The 21435-nt window shown below is 45.8% G+C and overlaps 1 protein-coding gene across 1 annotated transcript in view; it reads left to right on the plus strand.

Moving 5' to 3' along the window:
- The first annotated feature begins 19504 nt into the window (after positions 1–19504).
- MTMR12 (myotubularin related protein 12) overlaps positions 19505–21435 on the plus strand; it is a 72466-nt gene continuing 70535 nt past the window's right edge. Inside the window, exon 1 of the mRNA XM_072757141.1 lies at positions 19505–19749. Within this exon, the coding sequence (XP_072613242.1) occupies positions 19669–19749 (81 nt within the window). The 5' untranslated portion in view covers positions 19505–19668. The remainder of the gene's footprint in view (positions 19750–21435) is intronic.

The following is a 21435-nucleotide window of genomic DNA, read 5'->3' on the forward strand; positions in this document are numbered from 1 at the left end:
CATAATGACTTAAATGTATTATATGTTAGAATTAATTCATAAACTACTTTTGCTTTGAAATGACTTATGCATATTCAAATTTATTGGGTACTTATATCTTGTTATTCCTGACAAATAGTTATTGCCTGAGCACATAATTTCCAGAAGAATTTATAATTTAGTAGTATGTTGGCTCAGTGTCTTTCTGAAGTTAGAATCTCTCCCTATACCCTTACAACTAGACCGGGTAACTGTACCACTGGAGAACTAGAACAGGAGATGGGCTTTTCTCCCAATCTTGTCCTATACTAGCTATGTAACACGGCCAAGCCTTCTTCACTCGCACCCACACCCCCTGGTTTTTGTTTAATATTTCTAGGTCTCATTTTACTCTCTTGAAAAATTAATTTTGCCCAGTAAAATTTTCTGATTTTCTCTCTCACTGTTGTCTTAGAGAAGGCAAGAACTAACGTGCACCAATGGCATACCATGCTAGGTTATTTCATGTTTTCCCATTTAAACAATAAGTGATAGTTACTATATTTCTTATTTTTCAGAAGAGAAAATTGAAGCCCAGAGTGGCTAACTAACAAGATCACAAATCAGCTTATGTGACAGGATTGAAATTGAGTCAAGTTTCAAAATTCATGTTCATCACTTTCCAGGCTGCTCCCTTCATCTTACAATTATGTTCTAAACATGTTTTCAGCCTGGTTTAAAAATTTTACATTTGTTTTGGGTGTCTTCATATAGATACACAGTTGATGCTATTTATATTTTTTATGAAAATAATTGTTTCCATACTAGTTTTTTGCATGATTTAATTATTTTCATAGTTGTAGCTAGACCCACATTAACCATTTTATGTGAAGTAACTTGTATTCATTAGTATCTTCTGCTTTGACTTTTTTTTTTTTTTAAAGATTTATTTGAGAAAGAATGAGCTCATGAGAGGGTGAAGGGCTGAGAGAATCACTAGCGGACTCTGCACTGAGTGTGGGGGGCTTGATCCCTCAATCCAGAGATCACAACCTGAGCCAAAACCAGTAGATGCTTAACCAACTGTGCCACCAGGGAGCCCTTATTTGATTTTTTTTTTTTTTAAAGAAAATTATAAACTCTAGTTAAGAGAAGTATTCAGCATCGTCCTACCAATATATTCTTGAACCAGTTATTTTGGCAACTAATTATCAGTTATCTGCATCTCAGGCTTGCTTTCCCGTTCTTAAGGTATAGTAATTTAATGATAATGCCCAAATAAAGCAAATTGATTCCTCTCATCCACTCCCAATTATATAATACACTCCATATTAGTATTTTCTTTTTCTTCACCACTATTTTCTTCAGTTAAAATTAAAAATGCAGAATTGCATGAACAGTACGGCAAAGGAATTCTGGTTTTTTAAAGTCAAGAGAATTTTAAATTTTTTCCTGCTTTAAAAAAAAGCTCAATTTGTCTTGTGTGGTTATGTTGTCAATATATGTTATGAATTGTAGTTATAAACAGTTGTGTTAATGGCTCCACTACTTTTTATACTGAATCTGACAGAGCTATTTAATTTTTAAGATTTTTCAAATACGGCACCCCGGGTGGCTCAGTGGTTTAGCGCCGTCTGCAGCCCAGGGTGTGGTCCTGGAGGTCCCGGATTGAGTTTCATGTCGGGCGCCTTGCATGGAGCCTGCTTCTCCCTCTGCCTGTGTCTCTGCCTCTCTCTCTCTCTCTCTGTGTCTCTCATTAATAAACAAATAAAAATCTTAAAAAAGATTTTTCAAATAAAGGGCAAGTTTTATAGTATCATAGATAATGTTCATAGCATTGGTCTCAAATTAGTTCCATGAAAGTTGTCTGGGCAACATTATAAATGTTAAAATTTTTAAAACCTAATTCCAAAGATTGAGAAGGGCCAGAATAAGCCTAAGAATATCTGAATAGGTGGTTCATACACGTTTAAAATTTTAAAGGTGTAAAGAAGTATATGGTAGGGATGTCTGGGTGGCTCAGTGGATGAGTATCTGCCTTCAGCTCAGGGGGTGATCCCAGGGTCCTGGGGTTGAATCCCCACATTTGGCTCCCAGGAGGGAGCCTTCTACCTATGTCTACCTTTCTCTGTATCTCTCATGAATAAATAAATAAAATCTTTAAAAAAAAAAAAGTATATGGCATAAAATGTCTTCTGCCTCTTAACACTGCCCCTTCCCAGGAGTCAGTGTTAATCCATTCTATGTCCTTCCACATAGCATGAAAGTGCACACCCTGTTGCTCTTTTGCAAAAGGCTGTGTACTGTGTATATTTTGTACCTGCCTTTCTTTCACTTAATATCATGGAGTTTGGGAGATTGTTCCATATCAGTGCACATAGGAAAATTTTTTGGGGGGGGTGGCTGCGTTTTTTTAGATTTTATTTATTTATTAAGAGTGTGCAGGTAGAAGGGAGGGAGAGAATCTCTAGTAGACTCCACCAAGTGCAGAGCCCAACATGGGACTCGAAACCATGACCCTGAGATTTCAACCTGAACCAAAACCAAGAGTTGGACACCAACTGACTGAGCCAACCAGGTGCCTTGGGAAGTTGCAATCTTAACAAGCACTACAGGTCATTCCAATTAGATTTTTTTTTCTTTAAATATAGGTGATTCTGATGTGAGTGGTACGTTGAATAAACATGCTTTATAGCAGTGACCATCACGTCCTCTAGAATCCAAAAACTAGTATTTTTACATATATATTTTTTTTTTTTTTTTTTTTTTACATATATTTCTTTTTTAAAGTAAGCTCTGTGCCCAGCATGCAGCTTTGAACTCATGACCCTGAGATCAAGAGTCTCATTCTCTACTGGCTGAGCCAGCCAGGCACCTTGCATAACTGTATTATCAGTCACACAGTATACATACCAGTAAGTTATATGGGGTATTTAGCAAATCATAATATCCTCATTCCCTAATCAATTTTATTTTTTAAAGATTTTGAGAGACAGCAGGAGCAGGGAGGAGGAGAAGCAGGCTCCCCACTGAGCAGGCACCCTGATGCTGGATGTTTAGTCGCCTGAGCCACCCAGGTGCCCTCCCTCCCTAAGCAATTTTACTTAACTGTAGTCTTGTTAATTTTAGTCTTCCTTTATCTTTAGTGTAATAATACATAGAATACATAGAAGTAGAAAACAGTCACCAACTTAAAACTTGAATAATATTTTTGAGAAATACTGAAGCTGGTATATTAAATACAAACTACTATATTCACCTCTTAATATAGTCCCAAGTAATACCTGGTACTAGAGAAATAGGGTCTTCAGTTTGGAAAGGACTATTTAATTAGTTGAGTAACAATGTGAATGCTTCCTTAAAAAGCAATCTGTTGTATCAAAGTATGAAAAGTCGGGCAGCCTGGGTGGCTCAGAGGTTTAGCACCATCTCCGGCCCAGGCCGTGATCCTGGAGACCTGGGATCGAGTCCCACCCACGTTGGGCTCCCTGCATGGAGCCTGCTTCTCCCTCTGCCTGTGTCTCTGCCTCTCTGTGTGTCTCTCATGAATAAATAAATAGAATCTTAAAAAAAAAAAAAAAGTCCTGGCATTCCATATGAAAGTATATAAGATAATCAGATCTTTCCCAAGTTTAAGGTGTCATACCTCAGAGGTACTTGGAGTTTCAGTTCCAGAGCACCATAGTACAGTGTCACAAGAAAGTGGTTTCCCCACGTATACACGTTCATCTATTAAGTGTGCAATACCGTTATGTCTTTTAAAAACAATGTACATACCTTTAAAAAAAAAAAAAGATTTCTAAAATAAATTTTAAAATGTAAAATTTTTTTTAATTTTTTTTTTTTTTTTAATTTATGATAGAGAGAGAGAGGCAGAGACACAGGCAGAGGGAGAAGCAGGCTCCATGCACCAGGAGCCCGAGGTGGGATTCGATCCCGGGTCTCCAGGATCACGCCCTGGGCCAAAGGCAGGCGCCAAACCGCTGCGCCACCCAGGGATCCCTAAAATGTAAAATTTTTTAAAGCTAAAAAATGCTAAACATCATCTGAGCTTTCAGAGAGCCACAATCACTGATGACAGATTGCCATAACTAATAATAAAAAATGTTGAGAATTAGGGACACCTGGGTGGCTCAGCGGTTGAGCATCTGCTTTCAGCCCAGGGTGTGATCCTGGAATCCCAAGATCGAGTCCCACATCGGGCTCCCTGAATGGAGCCTGCTTCTCCCTCTGCTTGTGTCTCTGCCTCTCTCTGTGTCTCTCATGAATAAATAAAAAATAAATGAAATCTTAAATATTTTGAGAATTACCAAAATGTGATATAGAGACACTAAGTGAGCAAGTGCTGTCAGAAAAATGGTACTGGTAGATTTGCTTGATGCAGAGTTGCCACAAACCATCAATTTATAAATGCAGTATCTGTGGGGCAATAAAGCAAAGTACAATAAAAATTAGAGTTATGCCTTTATGCTGTTAGCCCATGGACCTAGTAGTAAAGATGGTTTGAATAGACTTCACATAGCCAATTGCCTCAAAGTTGATAATTACTTCATGGCAGCCAAAATGCAGGCATAAATAAGATTTTTGGCAAAAGGGATGCTGGTTTTGCTATATAACGTGTTAACGTTTCCCTTGTTTTCCATGGCACTGAAATTTTGGTTGCTTTTAGGTGGTTTGGGGTTTTTTTTTCCTCCTACCTCTCCAAATACTCCTTCTGTACTGCTGCTGCTGCTGCTTCTTTTTTTTTTTTTTTTTATTTATGATAGTCACAGAGAGAGAGAGAGAGAGAGGCAGAGACACAGGTGGAGGGAGAAGCAGGCTCCATGCACCGGGAGCCTGATGTGGGATTCGATCCCGGGTCTCCGGGATCGCGCCCTGGGCCAAAGGCAGGCGCCAAACCGCTGCGCCACCCAGGGATCCCTGTACTGCTGCTTCTAAGCAGCATCCGTGGTTCTGTCATCAGCATCTTCTGTATAATTACATGCTGTTGATGATCTCATCCATCTTCCAAGTTTTAGATACTCCCTTTGTCAAAATTATTTCCAAATCCTGCCTTTATCCAAACTCCAGTCTTGCTTTTTTTCTTTTTGCCTCCAGTCTCTGCACTATTCAGCTGACAGCCCCCTGATTATATCTCCTAACGCATCTATTTATGTCACTGCTACTCAAAACGCCTTCAAGCAACTCCACATAACTGTGCTGAACATACATTATTTCATCCTCACAACATTGCTATGTGTTCAGTATTACATGTGAATAAACTAGGGTTTGAGGTTAAGTAATTTGTTCTTTCTGTAATAAAAGATCATTTGAATGATAAAATCTCTTGAATTGGGTCAGATCATCAAAAAAGCTACATACTTGGAGAGTTCTGTTGACTTCAAAGCCAAGCATTCAACCTTTATGCCATGTACATCCCATAGATGTGTCCTGCAGCTAAGACTCTTTCTGTTGAATTTTAATGCTTAAGACATGGTGTACAAATAGATTTTAAGTATCTCAATTTTGCTGTATTCCAAAGGCCTACCCATCAGCCCCTCATCCCCTCTTCAGTCTAAGGAACTTCCAAAGCTACATCTTTTTCAAAGGTCAGTGGTTAAAGAAAAGTAGAAAAAGAGGGAATTTGGGGCACCTGAATGGCTCAGTCAGTTGAGCATCTGCCTTGGGCTCAGGTCATGATCCTAGGGCCCTGGGATCGAGTCCCATGTTGGGCTCTCTGCTCAGCAGGGAGTCTGCTTCTCCCTTCACAATTTGCCGTATTTCTGCCTCCGAGAGGTAAACTCCCTGCTTAGCCACAGATGCGAGTACAACCATAGAAGTGTGTAGCAGGTAATGGTAACTAAACCCCACATTTCTGGCTCAAGGACTGAAAAGAGGAGTCCCGGGTAACTGGAACATACTGGGCAGATTGGGGAGTCGGAGGAGCTAGTGTAGTAACCCCATAAAGTTATTTCTGAATTTTTTTTCTGGGTCTCAACCTCACCTTATGAGGGAGACCAACATTAAGATATCAAAATCAAATAAAAATAGTTCAAAGAAAACACAGGGCTCTTTGGCTGGCTCAGTTAGTAGAACTATGACTCCTGATCTCAGGGTCATGAATTCAAGCTCCACATTGGATGGATGTAGAATTTATTTAAAAAGAAAAGAAAAGAAAAGAAAAAGAAAGAAAAGAAGAAGAGAAGAGAAGAGAAGAGAAGAGAAGAGAAGAGAAGAGAAGAGAAGAGAAAGAAAAAGAAAGAAAGAAAGAAAGAAAGAAAAAGAAAGAAAGAAAGAGAAAGAAAGAAAGAAAGAAAAAGAAAAAGTTCAAGCCAATATACCTGATGAAGTTAGAGTGAAGAACCCTTAACAAGACATTTATCAAATCATACCCAGCAATATATATATATATATGAGGTATAAGGACACCTGGGTGGCTCATTCGGTTAAGCACCTGACCTTTGATCTCCGCTCAGGTCTTGATCTCAGAGTCGTGAGTTCAAGCCCCATGTTGGGGTCCATGCTGGGTATGGAGCCTACTTAAAAAAAAAAAAAGAAAAGAAAGAATATTCCACAACTAAGTGGAGTTTATCTTGGGAATGCAAGGCTGGTTCAATACATGAAAATCAGCATATAAATTTTACTACTAAAAATATAAAACTACTATATCCCAGAATAAAATTTAAAGACAAATAAGTGGGCTGATCCCACTAAGGAAAGAATTGGACACAGGCATAAAGATTTATTACCGGGGATCCCTGGGTGGCGCAGCGGTTTAGCGCCTGCCTTTGGCCCAGGGCGCGATCCTGGAGACCCGGGATCGAATCCCACGTCGGGCTCCCGGTGCATGGAGCCTGCTTCTCCCTGTCTGTGTCTCTGCCTCTCTCTTTCTGTGTGACTATCATAAATTTTAAAAATAAATAAATAAATAAAAATAAAGTTTTATTACCTAAATGATCAAGAATCAAACAAATGTTGTGGATCATTACATATAATGACGTAGTTAGGTATTTACTGGCATGCTGAGATGTTCACAAATAATCTGTGTAAAACCAGTATCTGTGTTAAGGGTCCACTTTTGCAAAACATGCATCTACATATGTCCACACATACAGACGATGTTCTAACTCATAACTATTAGCATTGGTTATCTCTGTTATGAGATCCTCAGTGACTTTTTTGACAGATGCAGATGATTTGACAATGAACATGGAATACTTTGGTAATAAATAATAAGATAAATTTCTTTGTTTGAAAGTGTAAATGAGCAATGTACATGAGTGGACAAGTCTCAAAAAAATATAAATGGCTGATAGCCATATGAAAACAAAAAAATTGTTTTTATTAAAGATTTATTTATTTATTCATGAGAGACACAGAGAGAGAGAGGCAGAGACATAGGCAGTGGGAGAAGCAGGCTCCCGATGTAGGACTCGATTCAGGATCCCGGGATCACGCCCTGAACCAAAGGCAGACGCTCAACTGCTGAGCCACCCAGGAGTCCCTGAAAACAAAATTTCAACCTTACTAGTGATAAAGTAAGTACAAATTTTTAAAAAGGTAATAGATTTAGGAAAGTGGAGGGTAGCCTGGGTGGCTCAGCGGTTTAGCGCTGCCTTTGGCCCAGGGTGTGATCCCGGAGTCCCAGGATCGAGTCCCACATCGGGTTCCCTGCATGGAGCCTGCTTCTCCCTCTGCCTGTGTCTCTGCCTCTCTCTCTCTCTCTCTCTCTCTCTCTCTCTCTGTCCCTCATGGATAAATAAATAAAATCTTTAAAAAATAATAATAAAGTCTGAGCTAGTAATACCAAAAATAGCAAAGGCAAGGGTCACTCACTCAGTTGACATTTCAATATCTCTTTTTTAAAATTTATTATGTATTTATTTATTTTTTAATTTATTTATGTCCCTCTGCCTCACTCTCCGTGTCTCTCATGAATAAATAAAATCTTAAAAAAAAAAAAAAAAAAAGCAATTTAAAACAAGAAAGAAAAAAATGAGGGCACTTGGGTGGCTCAGTCAGTTAAGTGGCTGCCTTGGGCTCAGGTCATGATCCAGGGTCCTGAGATGGAGTTGCACCAGGCTCCCTGCTCAGTGGGGTGCCTCCTTCTCCCTCTGCCCCTCCCCCTGCTTGTGTGCTCTCTCAAGCTGTCTCTCTCTCTCAAATAAATAAAATCTTTTTTTTTTTTTTAAAGAGGGCAGCCCGGGTGGCTCAGCGGTTTAGCGCCGCCTTCAGCCCAGGGTGTAATCCTGGAGACTGGGGATCGAGTCCCAAGTCGGGCTCCCTGCGTGGAGCCTGCTTCTCCCTCTGCCTGTGTCTCTGCCTCCCTCTCTGTGTGTGTCTCTTGTGAATGAATAAATAAAATCTTTAAAAAAAGAAAAAAAGAAAAAGAAAGAAAGAAAAAGAAAAAATGATGTAAAAAGTCTTCAATAGCTCCACATACCTAAGGGTAAATTTCAAAGTCCTCAGCCTGGCACCCAGGAGCCCATAAACTAGCTCCAGTCTGTCCTGTCAGCCTCATCTTCCACCCTTGCTTGTGCTAGAACCAGCAGTGTCACCCCAGGGCAAAGCCCTGGCTCTTGCTTCTCCCCATGGTGCACGTCCTGCTCCCTCTGAGGTCATCCTCACAGGCCTATGTGGGGTGCCCCCCTTCTGATCAAGGGGGACAGAGCCTTTCCTTTGGGGATGGGGAAGGTGTTGCCCTGGCACATGAGGAGACTGAGGGGAAAGTAGAGCAAAGAAACTTCTTTTTAAAAATCAGGGGGGTGAATGGGGGTGCCTGACTGGCTCAGCTGGTGGAGCATGCAGCTCTTGATCTCAGGGTCATGAACTTGAGCCCCATGTTGGGTGTAGAGATTGCTTTAAAAAAGAAAAAAGAGGGATCCCTGGGTGGCGTAGCGGTTTGGCGCCTGCCTTTGGCCCAGGGCGCGATCCTGGAGACCCGGGATCGAATCCCACGTCAGGCTCCCGGTGCATGGAGCCTGCTTCTCCCTCTGCCTGTGTCTCTGCCTCTCTCTCTCTCTCTGTGACTATCATAAATAAATAAAAATTAAAAAAAAGAAAAGAAAAAGAAAAAAGAGGGATCCCTGGGTGGCGCAGCGGTTTAGCACCTGCCTTTGGCCCAGGGCGTAATCCTGGAGACCTGGGATTGAATCCCACATCGGGCTCCCGGTGCATGGAGCCTGCTTCTCCCTCTGCCTGTGTCTCTGCCTCTCTCTCTCTCTGTGTGTGACTATTATACATAAATAAAAATTTTTAAAAATTTAAAAAAATTTTAAAAAGAAAAAAGAAATAAAAGGGGGGGGGAATGAATCAGTTGCTTCTCTAACCTTGTGTAGTTTCAGATTAAGTTTCTCGTAGTATTTTCTCTTCAGTCCATGTTGTCTCACAGGAGGTGGGAGAAGGAATGGGTTCCCCTCCCTCCTTCGGACCCCCCACCCCCATTTCAGCTGAGCCACAAAACTTCTTTTCAGATTTCTTAAACCTGCGTAAGATATTTGCAACATCTGAGATTGCCTTGCTTGCTGCTTTACTTGGCTGCCCCTGGAATCTGTTCCAGGGACCAGGTGAATGAATGGTGAATAGACCCCAGTGTTCGGGAGGGAAACAGGGAAATGGCCAACCATTAACAGGGCTCCAGCGGGAAGTTACTCTGTAAAAAATACTGAGATGTTTTTCAGCTCAACCGTTTCTATTCCTTGCATTCTCTTTTTGCCTTTGGACAAAAAGGATTTAAAAAGGGGGGGTGGGGGGGCAAAAAGGATTTTTTTTTTTTTTTGCAAAAAGGATTTTTAAAAAACAATTTTGATTACATTTTCACCTTGGGACAGATAACCAGTTCAGACATGAAACAGTGAGGCCTTTCACGACCTCTGTGTTCTTTTACAACCACCTGAACAATGAGCCTTTCAGGTTCCAGTGAGTGGGAATGGGTCAGCCAAGCTCAAAACTGGCTTGACTGCACTTTCAACAGAGATCAAATATCCCAGCAGGGAGGCACGCGCAGCCTGTTTGCATTTAAGAAGGTTCTCCTGGCCCCTCTGACAGCACCAGCTTCCTTCTTCCCTCTAAGATGATTAGGCTCCGTGCACCAGTAACCCTCCTCTGTGGGAAAGGAGGTGCTCTCCCACCCTTCTTGCATTTTCAGACCAGAAGCAGCCCTGAACAAAACTGGGAAGGAGAAGGTTCTCTCAATGCTGTCTTCCTTCAAATAAGAGCATAACAGCCTGGATTGTCAGGTCCCTTGATTTTTCCCAACCAGCGCTAGAGTACCAGAAATTTTAAGATCTAAATATAATGCCCTGGTCTCAGTTAAAATTGAAGGAGGAATAATACATTATTTTTATGTTGTGATATATATGCAGCCTCCGCATGATCGGACAGCAGGGAAAGCATGGAGTCGTGTCCATCTTGACACTTTGAGATATCAACAAGCTTGATATTTTTCATTCCTCTTTCCTGGAGATCCTCTTTGAGTCAGATGCCAGCTCTTGACTTCTATCATCCTGGAATGAGTCAAGAGAAATCCGAAATGGAGGAGCCAAACAAAATAACAGGTTTTTCTGCCTGCTGCTTCCTCCTGCTTCCTCTATACACACACACACACACACACACACACACACACACACACACACACGCGCGCGCGCCCCATGTGCTGGGCTCTGAGCTGGGGAGAGAGCTAGCCTGGGAGAGAAAGAGCAGAGTGAGAAGCAGATAGCATCCCTGCAAGGACCCTGCCCCAAAGTTACCCCATCGCTCAGGGAAACCGAGAGAAGGGAAGAGTTAGCCTGACTCTGGCACCCCCATAGGGGACTTTCAGAGTGTGGTGGCCCTGATGACAAGCTCCCTCCACTGCCTCTAGGCATAGAGTAGTTGAAATTGTGGCTTGGACTTTCCAGATGCTAGAGGCCTTGCAAGAGCCCCTCTTGACTCTTCTGTGTCTCCCAGTGGTGTTGGAAATGATCCAGAGTATTCGGTGGCCCCCAAATGAGACCCAGAAAGTAATTAGGAAACAGCTAATGAGGAGCCTGGGTGGCTCAGGCAGTTAAGCGTCTGCCTTTGGCTCAGGTCATGATATCCGGGTCCTGGGATCAAGCCCACATCAGGCTCCCTGCTCAGCAAGGAATTTGCTTCTCCCTTTGGCCCTCTCCCTTGTGCTCTCTCTCTCTCTTTCAAATAAACAAATAAAATCTTTAAAAAAAAAAAAAAAAGAGGGATGCCTGAGTGCCTCAGCAGTTGAGCATCTGCCTTTGGCTCAGGGCGTGATCCCAGGGTCCTGGGACTGAGTCTCAGGCTACCCATGGGGAGCTTGCTTCTCCCTCTGCCTGTGTCTCTGCCTCTCTCTGTGTCTCTCATGAATAAATAAATAAAATCTAAAAAAAAAAAAGAGAGAGAGAGAGAGCCAAGGTGCCACTGGGAGGCTGCTTCACAGGGGAAATGCCCATTTACAGATACAGCACAAACCACCCCAGGGAGGAGGACTACGCTGCATCTCTAAGGAATCGCCACATCAGCCAGCTGCACAGGGGCAGGCCAGACTGATTGCAGGCCCAAGTCTGCACCCTCTGAAGCAGACACCTTCCCTGCCCATGAACACACAGGACACGCAATGGGACTGAGTCTGGGAGATAGGCAACCTGCCCTGCCCATCCCACCCCACCCCTGCCCCCAGGCCTGGCTGGGGCTTTGTACATCCTGGGGCCTTTAATTTAGCCCAGAAAGTAGGAGAAAAAAACATAGAAGGGAGCTCTGAAACGGATTGTGACTGGCTTAGAAGACTTAAAGTGACAAAGATAAAGCTCAGAAATAACCAGATTAAGTTGCCTGCGTTAGACCCCTCTGGCTGAGAATTCATGCTCAGAAAGAAGACTGTGTCACAGAACTAAATCCCAGGGTGGCACTGATCAGTGTGATCTCAGACAAGTGGTTTCCCTTCTCTGGGCTTGTGACACCCCCACCGCCTTTAGGTAGGGGGGGCCCAGCTGGCGCAGGCCGAGTTTCTAGGGCATGAGGCCTGAGTGTGTAGAGCCCGTGCGCCCAGCGGAGAGCTGGTTAGGAGGACAGAGGAGGAAGGAGCCCAGCCTCCTCCTCCTTCATCACATTCCTGGATCCGGTGCCCGAGCTGAGGGAACACCCAGCCTGTGCTGTGAATACACGTTTCTCCAGCTATGGGCAAGTAAGCATTCCTACGAAGCCTGTCGTAAGCCGAAATGGCGTAAGCAAACAAGCAATTCCCATTTCGTAAAAGCAAAAATTGTCTTCAGATTTTTTTTTTTCTTTAGCAAAAGCAGGTACTGATGTGAGTCTTCGGTAAAGCAGAGAGTGGGGGAGGCCTGAACCTTCCTGGCTCAGCACTTCCTAGGAGGTCCTGTAGAGGGCACAGGTTCCTTTCCAGAGGCTTCCAGGTTCTGGAGGCTCAGGTGCTCGGGCAGGATGGAAGGCTTTCCGACCGGCCCCGGGGGAGCCCAGGAGCCTGGGGCCAGGAGGGCCTGCTCTGCCTTTGTGTCTCTCATGAATAAATAAATACAATCTAAAAAAAAAAAAAAAAAAGGCCAGAGTTTAAAAAAAAATTCATGAGAAACACAGAGAGAGAGAGGCAGAGACACAGGCAGAGGGAGAAGCAGGCTCCATGCAGGGAGCCCGACGCGGGACTCGATCTCTGGTCTCCAGGATCAGGCCCTGGGCCGAAAGCTGCGCTAAACCGCTGAGCCCCCCAGGGATCCCCATGCCCCTTGCTTTGATCATTGAATATATCGTGTTTTTCACACCTTAGGTACCAACACTCTAAACACTATATATTCATTAACTTATTTAATCCTCACAACAATCCTATGAGGTAGATGCCATTGTAATCCTCATAACTCTTGGTTTAAATATTTTTAAAGTTTATTTATTTAGCAATCTACACCCAATGTGGGACTCAGACACATGACCCCAAGATCAACAGTCACATGTTCCCCTCACCGAGCCAGCCAGGTTCCCCTATGACCCTCATTTTGTAGGCAAGAAAATTGAGACCTAAGAAGATAAATGCCTAATTAAAGGTCACACACCTAATAATTGGAACCAAGTACCCGACTCCAGAATATTTGCTTCTAACCCCTAAACTTTACAGCCTCTACCTAAAAACTTTCTCATTCTTTTTTACAGTTGCATAGTATCACTCATTTTGTAGGCAAGAAAATTGAGACCTAAGAAGATAAATGCCTAATTAAAGGTCACACACCTAATAATTGGAACCAAGTACCCGACTCCAGAATATTTGCTTCTAACCCCTAAACTTTACAGCCTCTACCTAAAAACTTTCTCATTCTTTTTTACAGTTGCATAGTATCACACTGTATGGCTGTACCATAATTTATTCAACCTATCCCTATTGATGAACATTTAGACTTTTCTAAACTTCCGCTGTTACAAAGTTGTTACGATGAGTAGGCTTAGACACATGGCATATCACTCATGTATGTGTTTATCTATAGGATACAAATAGATATGTATGTATGAAACTATATAGGTTTCAGAAGTGAAATTGTTTTTAAAAAGTTTTTATTTATTTATTTATTCATAAGAGACACACAGAGAAAGGCAGAGACAGAGGGAGAAGCAGGCACCTCGCCGGGAGCCTGATGTGGGACTCGATCCCAGGATCCCAGGATCACGGCCTGAGCCAAAGGTAGATACTCAACCGCTGAGCCACCCAGGCGTCCCTGTTGATACAGTTTTTTTTTTTAAGGTTTTGTTTATTTATTCATGAGAGACACACACACAGAGAGAGAGGCAGATTTGCAGGCAGAGGGAGAAGCAGGCTCCAAGCAGGGAGCTGGACTTGGGACTCGATCCCAGGTCTCTAGAATCAGGCCCTGGCCTGAAGGGGGCGCTAAACCGCTGAGCCACCTGGGCTGCCCTGTTGATCCAGTTTTTGATGGATATTGCAAAGTTGCCCTCCGTCTTGCCCCATCAATTTACTGCCATCTTCTGCCTCCCCATCCTGCCATTAACAGATGAGAATCTTTGTTTCTCCCATCCTCACTAAAGGCTCACTTAATATTGTAGCATCTAATTCATGGTTAGGTGCTAGTTATAAAGGAAACTATCCCTCCTCTGGGGAACCTCCAGTCTTACTTATTTCTTTAGTAGGTTCCACCTGGGGTGTGGAATCCAATGCTGGGATTGAGCCATCCAGGCGCCACATCTTTTTTTTTTTTTTTTTTTAACTTCCAGTCTTATTGGGAAAGGCTGAGAGACAAGTCCGAGTGACCCATTAGTAAATCTTTAATGAAAAATCAATCGGGCCATTACCTTGTGTTTTTTTTTTTTTTCTTCTTTTTTTATAAGATTTTTTATTTATTTACTAGAAAGAGAGAGAGAGAGAGAGGCAGAGACACAGGCAGAGGGAGAAGCAGGCTCCATGCAGGGAGCCCGACGTGGGACTCTATCCCGGGTCTCCAGGATCACGCCCCGGGCCTCGGCCCTTAACTTGTGTTTTGAAGAAGATAGAATACAGATCATAGAGTAGGCTCATCAAGATCCCCCCTACCATAGGACCATCTTAAGTTGCATGTTTTGTGGGGGAAAAAATTACCAGAAAGTGTTTACAATTTTGGAGTCTCCCCAGCAGGCCCTCATATTAGAGGGCCACAAGATTGAGAACAATCCAAATGCTTCTTAATCAAGATCTGTTACTCACCATCCTAAGAGAAAGGTTGAAAGAGCCCTGGCAGCAGCAAGAGGCTAAGGAACGCTCTATTTTCAGTGAAAGAAGAGTAAGTCTTCAGATCCAGACCATTTGCAAAAAGTGAAGTTTGGCAAGTGGCCATTAAATAATATGGGCATGTGGGTCACCTGGGTGGCTCAGCGGTTGAGCCTCTGCCTTCGGCCCAGGTGTGATCCTTGAGTCCCGGGATCCCATATCAGCTCCCTGCACGGAGCCTGCTTTTTCCTCTGCCTGTGTCTCTGCCTCTCTCTCTATGTGTCTCATGAATAAATAAATAAAATCTTAAAAAAACATAACATGCACATATTCAAAGACTAAGGTGCACATGATGTGACATATAATACATAAAATATGACATCTACTCAAATGCTTGCTTCCCCCATTTAATAATCAATTGCTGCCTGGGTTGCTTTCATCTGATGGCGTGTCACTCACTTAAGAGCAAAGATTGAATTCCTACTGTGCGCCCGCACCAGATAAAGATGGGTAACACACCGGCCTGGGTGCTGCAAGGGGCTCCAAGGAGGAGGAAATGCAAATGCGGCTAGGCTTCACTCTGCGGAGGAAAACGTTTTCCCCCTATTTCGGGGTATGCTGTAGGTTTCACTTCTCTGTGGGAAGCCCTGCCTTTGGTCTGCCACTTGTTTCTATGTGAGCTAAGATTTGTTCCTGTTTATAATTCTCCAAGAAAGCTTAGGGCAGCATTAGGAGAAAAGAGTGACTTTAAACTACCGTGTGTAAATTAAAATATTTCAAGGTCTAAGGGCTTCCATCTGTGTTTATGAATAGATGGAGAATTATTCGACCTCAGCATGACAGGAATTCTTCAATCAATTGGGAGAGACTCTCCCAAGGAGATCTGACCCACACCCTAAAGATTAAGTAAAAATATGCTGATTGCTAGAGAACCTTAAGAGCATGATGGAAACAGATGTTAGTTTATTTTGTTCTCATTCCCTCACTGGGTCTTAAAAAAAAAAAAAAAAGCATGTTTTATTTTTTTCCTTTTTTTTAAGGGGCACCTGGCTGGCTCAGCATGTGACTCTTGATCTCAGGGTTGTGAGTTCGAGCCCTACATTGTGTGTAGATCCTACTTTAAAAAAAAAAAAGTGGGTTTTCATCATTGAGTCTAAACTGCCCCTGGAGGCAGCTAGTCTTTCCACTCTTTAAAACATTTCCTTGGGGACACCTCTGTGGCTCAGAGGCTGAGCTGAGGGAGTGATCCCTGGGTCTGGGTCCAGGGAATTGGCTCCCTGCAGGGAGCCTGCTTCTCTCTCTGCCTATGTCTCTGCCTCTCTGTGTGTCTCTCATGAATAAATCTGAAAAATTAAAAAAAAAATTTCCTCACTTACTGGCTATAGTTTCCTGAGAGTGCATGAATGCAGTGGTTGTGTCAAGTGTCCAGAATGATCATATTGCAAACCAACTTGATCATCGATGGATGCTGAAGAGTAGGATAAAGTAATTATTGTAACACATGATGACTAGAAGAGAGAGAAATTTGGTGCAGTCAATTAGATATAAAAGCCATTATTTCTAGTCCAAGGATTGAGCTAGAAATTAAAAAAACAAACAAACAAGCAAGCAAAACCCAAAACCTCTTTGTTAAACCAAGTTCCTGACCCTAATGGTCTCCTATTCAGTGTCCAGGCACCCATGGGGGTGAGGGGTGGATGGTGATGATGGAACACAGGATTCCTTCCTCATCTCTTCCTAGCAGTGAGGTTGCTGCCCCCACAGAGGTGGGCAGCAGTCATGGGATTAGCTGGGGAGAGCCGAGGTGCCAGGGCAGTGGGCATCAGAGGGGAAGTGGGGAGAGGATGGGAGGCAGGACTGTGGAGGAACTGAGGCTCCAAGACCCTTGGGCTTGCTCCATGGGCCCATTAAACTTCACTTAAAAAACATACATTCAAGATAAAGTGATTAAGAATTTCAAGGTTGTGACTGCAGAGCATTAAACCCCAAACACTTCTAAGTGCCAGCTCTGTGTAACTGCACTGGTTGCGTGTCCAAGAAGCCAGCCCTGGCCATAGATACCCAAGCTAACACACAATGGTCGAAGACCATGGAAATTCAAAGTCCTTTGAAAAGTAAGAAAGCAAATGTGCCCAAGATTGCGAATCTGAGAAACCACCAAGGGGCTGACACTGATGCAAACACAAGCTCGAGCTTGGGTCCAAATATCCCCGACACAGCGGAGCAGGGACTTGGACCCCAAGGTGGGTTACAGCTGGGTTTTTATGGGCTGGTCTAGGGGACCTCCAAAGGGGTGGAGGAATTTCTCAAGTTCTGTTTACATTCTGATCTGGGGCTTTCAAAGGCATTGAGCTCTGTTCTTTTTTTTTTTTTTTAAATTGAGCTCTGTTCTTATTCTAATATGGGGCTTCCTGTCACTGGCTTGGGCTCTGTTCTCATTCTAATATGGGGCTTTCTAGGACGTTAAGCTGTAAACTGTTTTTTTCCTGTAACTGAAGTAAGGTAAATTTCAGCTCTTATTCACAGGGGCCTGGGATGGCTGTACTTGTGCTAACGCTGAACTTAAAGTGGAATGGCCTTAATTTTCTCGGCCTCCACAGTAAAAATTTGCCCTGTCTTTTCACTTTAAAAATAAAAACTGCAAAAAAATAAAAAAATAAATAAAAACTGTTGTGAAATAGAAAGTGATATTTTAGTCTGAACAATAGCTTCATTCCTCACCTCAACACCTCCCTAAAGAGTGTCTTCCTTTATGAAGACTGACCTGGCCTTCTCAAATAGAGTTGACTGCTTTCCTTGCACTCCTTCCTAATTTGCATAATCACAATGTTAAAAATTTGGGTTTTGGGGGGTGCCTGGGTGGCTCAGTGGTTGAGCATCTGTCTTTGGCTCAGGTCATGATCCCAGGGTCTTGGGATTGAGTCCCACATTGGGCTCCATACATGGAGCCTGCGTCTCCCTCTGCCTATGTCTCTGTGTAACTCATGAATAAATAAATACCTTTTAAAATTTGGGTTTTGGAATCAGATAAACCTGGGTTGGAATCCTAGCTCTGTGAGTGATTAGTTTTGAAACCTGGGCTAATTACTTGCATCTACTGTGTCATCTGAAAACCAGGTGATGATGCTATTCAACTGTGGCTCCAGGGCCACCATACTGGGGAGGCTTGACGATGGGAATCTAACTGGATGTGCGGCTACAGGACTTGTCCTGAAACTGCAAAAGTAAGCACATTCGTTTTGACTTAGGTTTTATGTTTATTTGGAATGGCTTTGGGAGGCTGCGGGGGGCGGGGGGGAGCACACTCATGGAGATCAAGATGGTAAAAGGCATTAGTCACAGTGCCTGGCAGCAAAAAATTAACCGCAAATATTACTTTTTTACACTAGACTCAATTTCCTGAGAGCAAGGTACTATCATATTCACTTGGGTCTAACACAAGTGACACTTGGGAAGTAAGTCAATTGGAGGACAAACATTATATGGTCTCATTCATTTGGGGAATATAAACAATAGTGAAAGGGAATAAAGGGGAAAGGAGAAAAAGCGAGTGGGAAATATCAGAAAGGGAGACAGAACATGAGAGACTCCTAACTCTGGGAAACGAACTAGGGGTGGTGGAAGGGGAGGTGGGCGGGGGGTGGGGGCGACTGGGTGACAGGCACTGAGGGGGGCACTTGATGGGATGGCACTGGGTGTTATTCTATATGTTGGCAAATTGAACACCAATAAAAAATAAATTTAAAAAAATAAGTGACACTTGGCACCAAATGTGAAATTTGAATCAATTTCTTTGCGATTTTCACTTAAAATGAGGAATTTATCGGTAATTTGGGAGTGGGTTAACACTTTTTTTTTTTTTTTTTAATCTAAATTCAATGATCCAGGGCGCCTGGGTGGCTCAGTGGTTGAGCATCTGCCTTTGGCTCAGGACGTGATCCCGGAATCCCGGGATCGAGTCCCACATGGGGCTCCCTGCAGGGAGCCTGCTTCTCCCTCTGCCTGTGTCTCTGCCTCTTTCTGGGTCTCTCGTGAATAAATAAAATCTTAAAAAAAATAAATTCAATGAGCCAACATATAGTACATCATCATGAGTTTATTTTATAAAAGAAAACAAATTAAGGGCTATTGTTAGAAACGCCAAGAAGCAACAACAAAACTGGAAAGAGGAGGTCGACAGGACCTTTATGATCAAACATTCAAACCTACTCCTAGGTGCCTGTTAAGGAGGATTGGTCTCATCTCCGCCTGCATGCAAAGTAGCCAACCAGGACGTCATCGGTGTGGATCTGGAGCTCACAAGGCGCATTCCGACACACCACTTTTTTTTTAAGATTAAAAAAAAAAAATTATTCATGGGAGACACAGAGGCAAACACACAGGCAGAGGGAGCAGCAGGCCCCACGCAGGGAGCCCGACGCGGGCCTCGATCCCGGGTCTCCAGGGTCGCGCCCTGGGCCGCAGGCGGCGTCACAGCGCCGAGCACCGGGCTGCCCCGACGCACCACTTTTGAAAGTTTTAAAGCCGAACGGCCCACGAGGAGAGCAGAACGCCCGCCGGGCACCGCGGCTCGCAGCTCAGCGACCGCAGCACCATTGGCCCGCAGCGCCGCCCCTCGCCCAACCGCCGCGGAGTCCGGAAGCAGCGCCCTCCGGATTGGCCCGGGAATCCTCGCCCGGTTCATTCAAGAGGTAGCTCGGCGCGGGGCGAGGCCGGCGGCGCCGCCTGCCCAATCAGAGGGCGCAGGGGGCGGGCTTGGCCGAGCGGAGCCAATCGCCGAAGGCGAACCTCCGCCCGTGCGACGCGCCTGCGGCGAGCGGAGGGGGCGTGGCCTCCGGCCGCGGGCTCCCGACTCCCCGGGCCCGCGCGCGGGTGGGCGGGGCGAGCGGTGTCGGCGGCGGAGCCGGATGCGGGCGTCGCCGCGGCCGCCGCGGCCCTGGGGATGGGCGGAGCCCCGGCCGCCAGAGCTGGTGGCCGCCGCCGCTGCCGAGCCCGAGCGGCCGCCTCTGCTCCCGCGCGGCGCTGCTTCCTAGGGCGGCGGTATGCTGGGGAAAGGGGTCGTCGGCGGTGGCGGCGGCACCAAGGCGCCCAAACCCTCGTTCGTGTCGTACGTGCGCCCGGAGGTGAGGGGGCGCCGCGCGGCCGGGGCGCGGGCTGTGGAGCTGCCGGGGCGGGGGGCGGGGGGCGGCGGGAGCCCCCTCCCCGCTGCGGCCGGGCCGCGGCGCTTCCGGTGCGGCTGCCGGAGGGGGCCGGGCGGCCCGGGGCGCTCGGGGGCGCTCGGGGGCGCTCGGGGGCAGGCAGGTGCCGGAGCGCCGGGCCCGGTCGCCGGCGACCAGGTGAGGGGCCCGAGCGGGGAAGGGGCCGCGGCCCGGGGCGGGGGGCGGGGGGGGCGCTGGGCGCTCCGGGCCGCCGGCGTCAGGGCGGGTCGGCCCTGCCCTTGGAACCGCTCCGCTGAGGCTTGGGAGCTGCCGCGTCCGCTGCGTGCGGCTCCGGGAGCTGCTGGGAGCCGCCGGCGGGGTCCGTGCGCCGCCTGCCGCCTCGCGCCTGCCGCCTCCCGCCTGCCGGCGGCGCAGCCCTCCTCTTCCTCCGCGGACCCCCCTGTCATTCCCTCCCGCTCTCACCGCCGTCTCGCCTTCCTCCTGGAGTTTTACGGTCAAGTTCATTCATTCGTGCACTATTTCCCCGGAGCTCCTGCACCGTCCTGGACGCCCGGGATGCGAACAGAACTGCGATCCCTGCTCCCCGGGAGCATATTTGTTGGGGGGGCGGGGGGGCGAGTCAACGCTGAGTAAAATATAAGCAGATGATACGGTTACGTTAGGAGGTGATGAGGGGTCGTGGGCCGAGGAAAGAGGCACCGTTGTCCTCCCCGGCGCGGTGGCACCTGAGCAGACCTGAAGGCCGTGTACGGGGTCTGAGGGGGGAGTGCGCAGCGCTGGAGGCACAGCGAGGGAGCCGGCCCCGGGGAAGCCGAGGGGGCGGGGGGAGCGCCCTCGGGAGCCGGGTTAGAGACGCCGGAGCCTGTACGGGCTTCCCGGGCGGTAGTCCCCGCTCCAGGTGCCTGATGAGGTGCCGTCTCCTGAAGGGTCTCCGGGCGCCCTCCCCGGTACGTGAGGCAGCCTCGTGCGGGAGGAGCACCGAGCCCCTCACGGTCTTCAGCCGCCTCCCGCCGCTGCAGGCAAAGGCCGGCGGGCTGTGGGTGACAGGTCTTGACTGGGGACTGTTCTGCAGGAACACCTGAGGCCTGGAGCCTTTCCACGCGCACCTTCACATTCACGATTGCATGTGTTTTCTCTCTAGTTGAGAATACTCTTTTTTTTTTTTTTTTTTTTTTGAGCATACTCTCCAAATCGGTTTTATTTTTAGTTGTACTTTGAAAATAAAAACCACTTCCTCCTTAGATGCTTGATAAGGAGTCAGGGTCATCTTGAATTTTCAACGGGCTTCCCTTGTGTTGTGGGTAAGTAGATGTGGGTTTCTCTTCGCGTCTTTTTTGATGCGGCCCTTGTTGAAATTCAGCTGATCTTTAACCTTTCCTCTTCAGTGAGATTAAGCTACAAATGGAAAGTCTTCTGAAATGTGGCCAGAGTTCAAGAATGTTCAGATTTTTCATCCACCGAGTGCACATGTTGTAATTAGACATGTTTTCCCTCTTTGCCCGCAGTGCCTGATATATATTTCCTTTGAGGGATAATTAGGGAAGGGGAGTGGTTCAGCCCCAAAATGGTCACATTTTTGGGATCCTTAGAGTTCGCAGTTTTGTTTTCTTGCCATGAAATAGTGCTGTGTAGACACTATGTTTCTTTGTT

This window comes from Vulpes vulpes, chromosome 4, assembly GCF_048418805.1.
Source record: "Vulpes vulpes isolate BD-2025 chromosome 4, VulVul3, whole genome shotgun sequence".
Classification (NCBI taxonomy): domain Eukaryota; kingdom Metazoa; phylum Chordata; class Mammalia; order Carnivora; family Canidae; genus Vulpes; species Vulpes vulpes.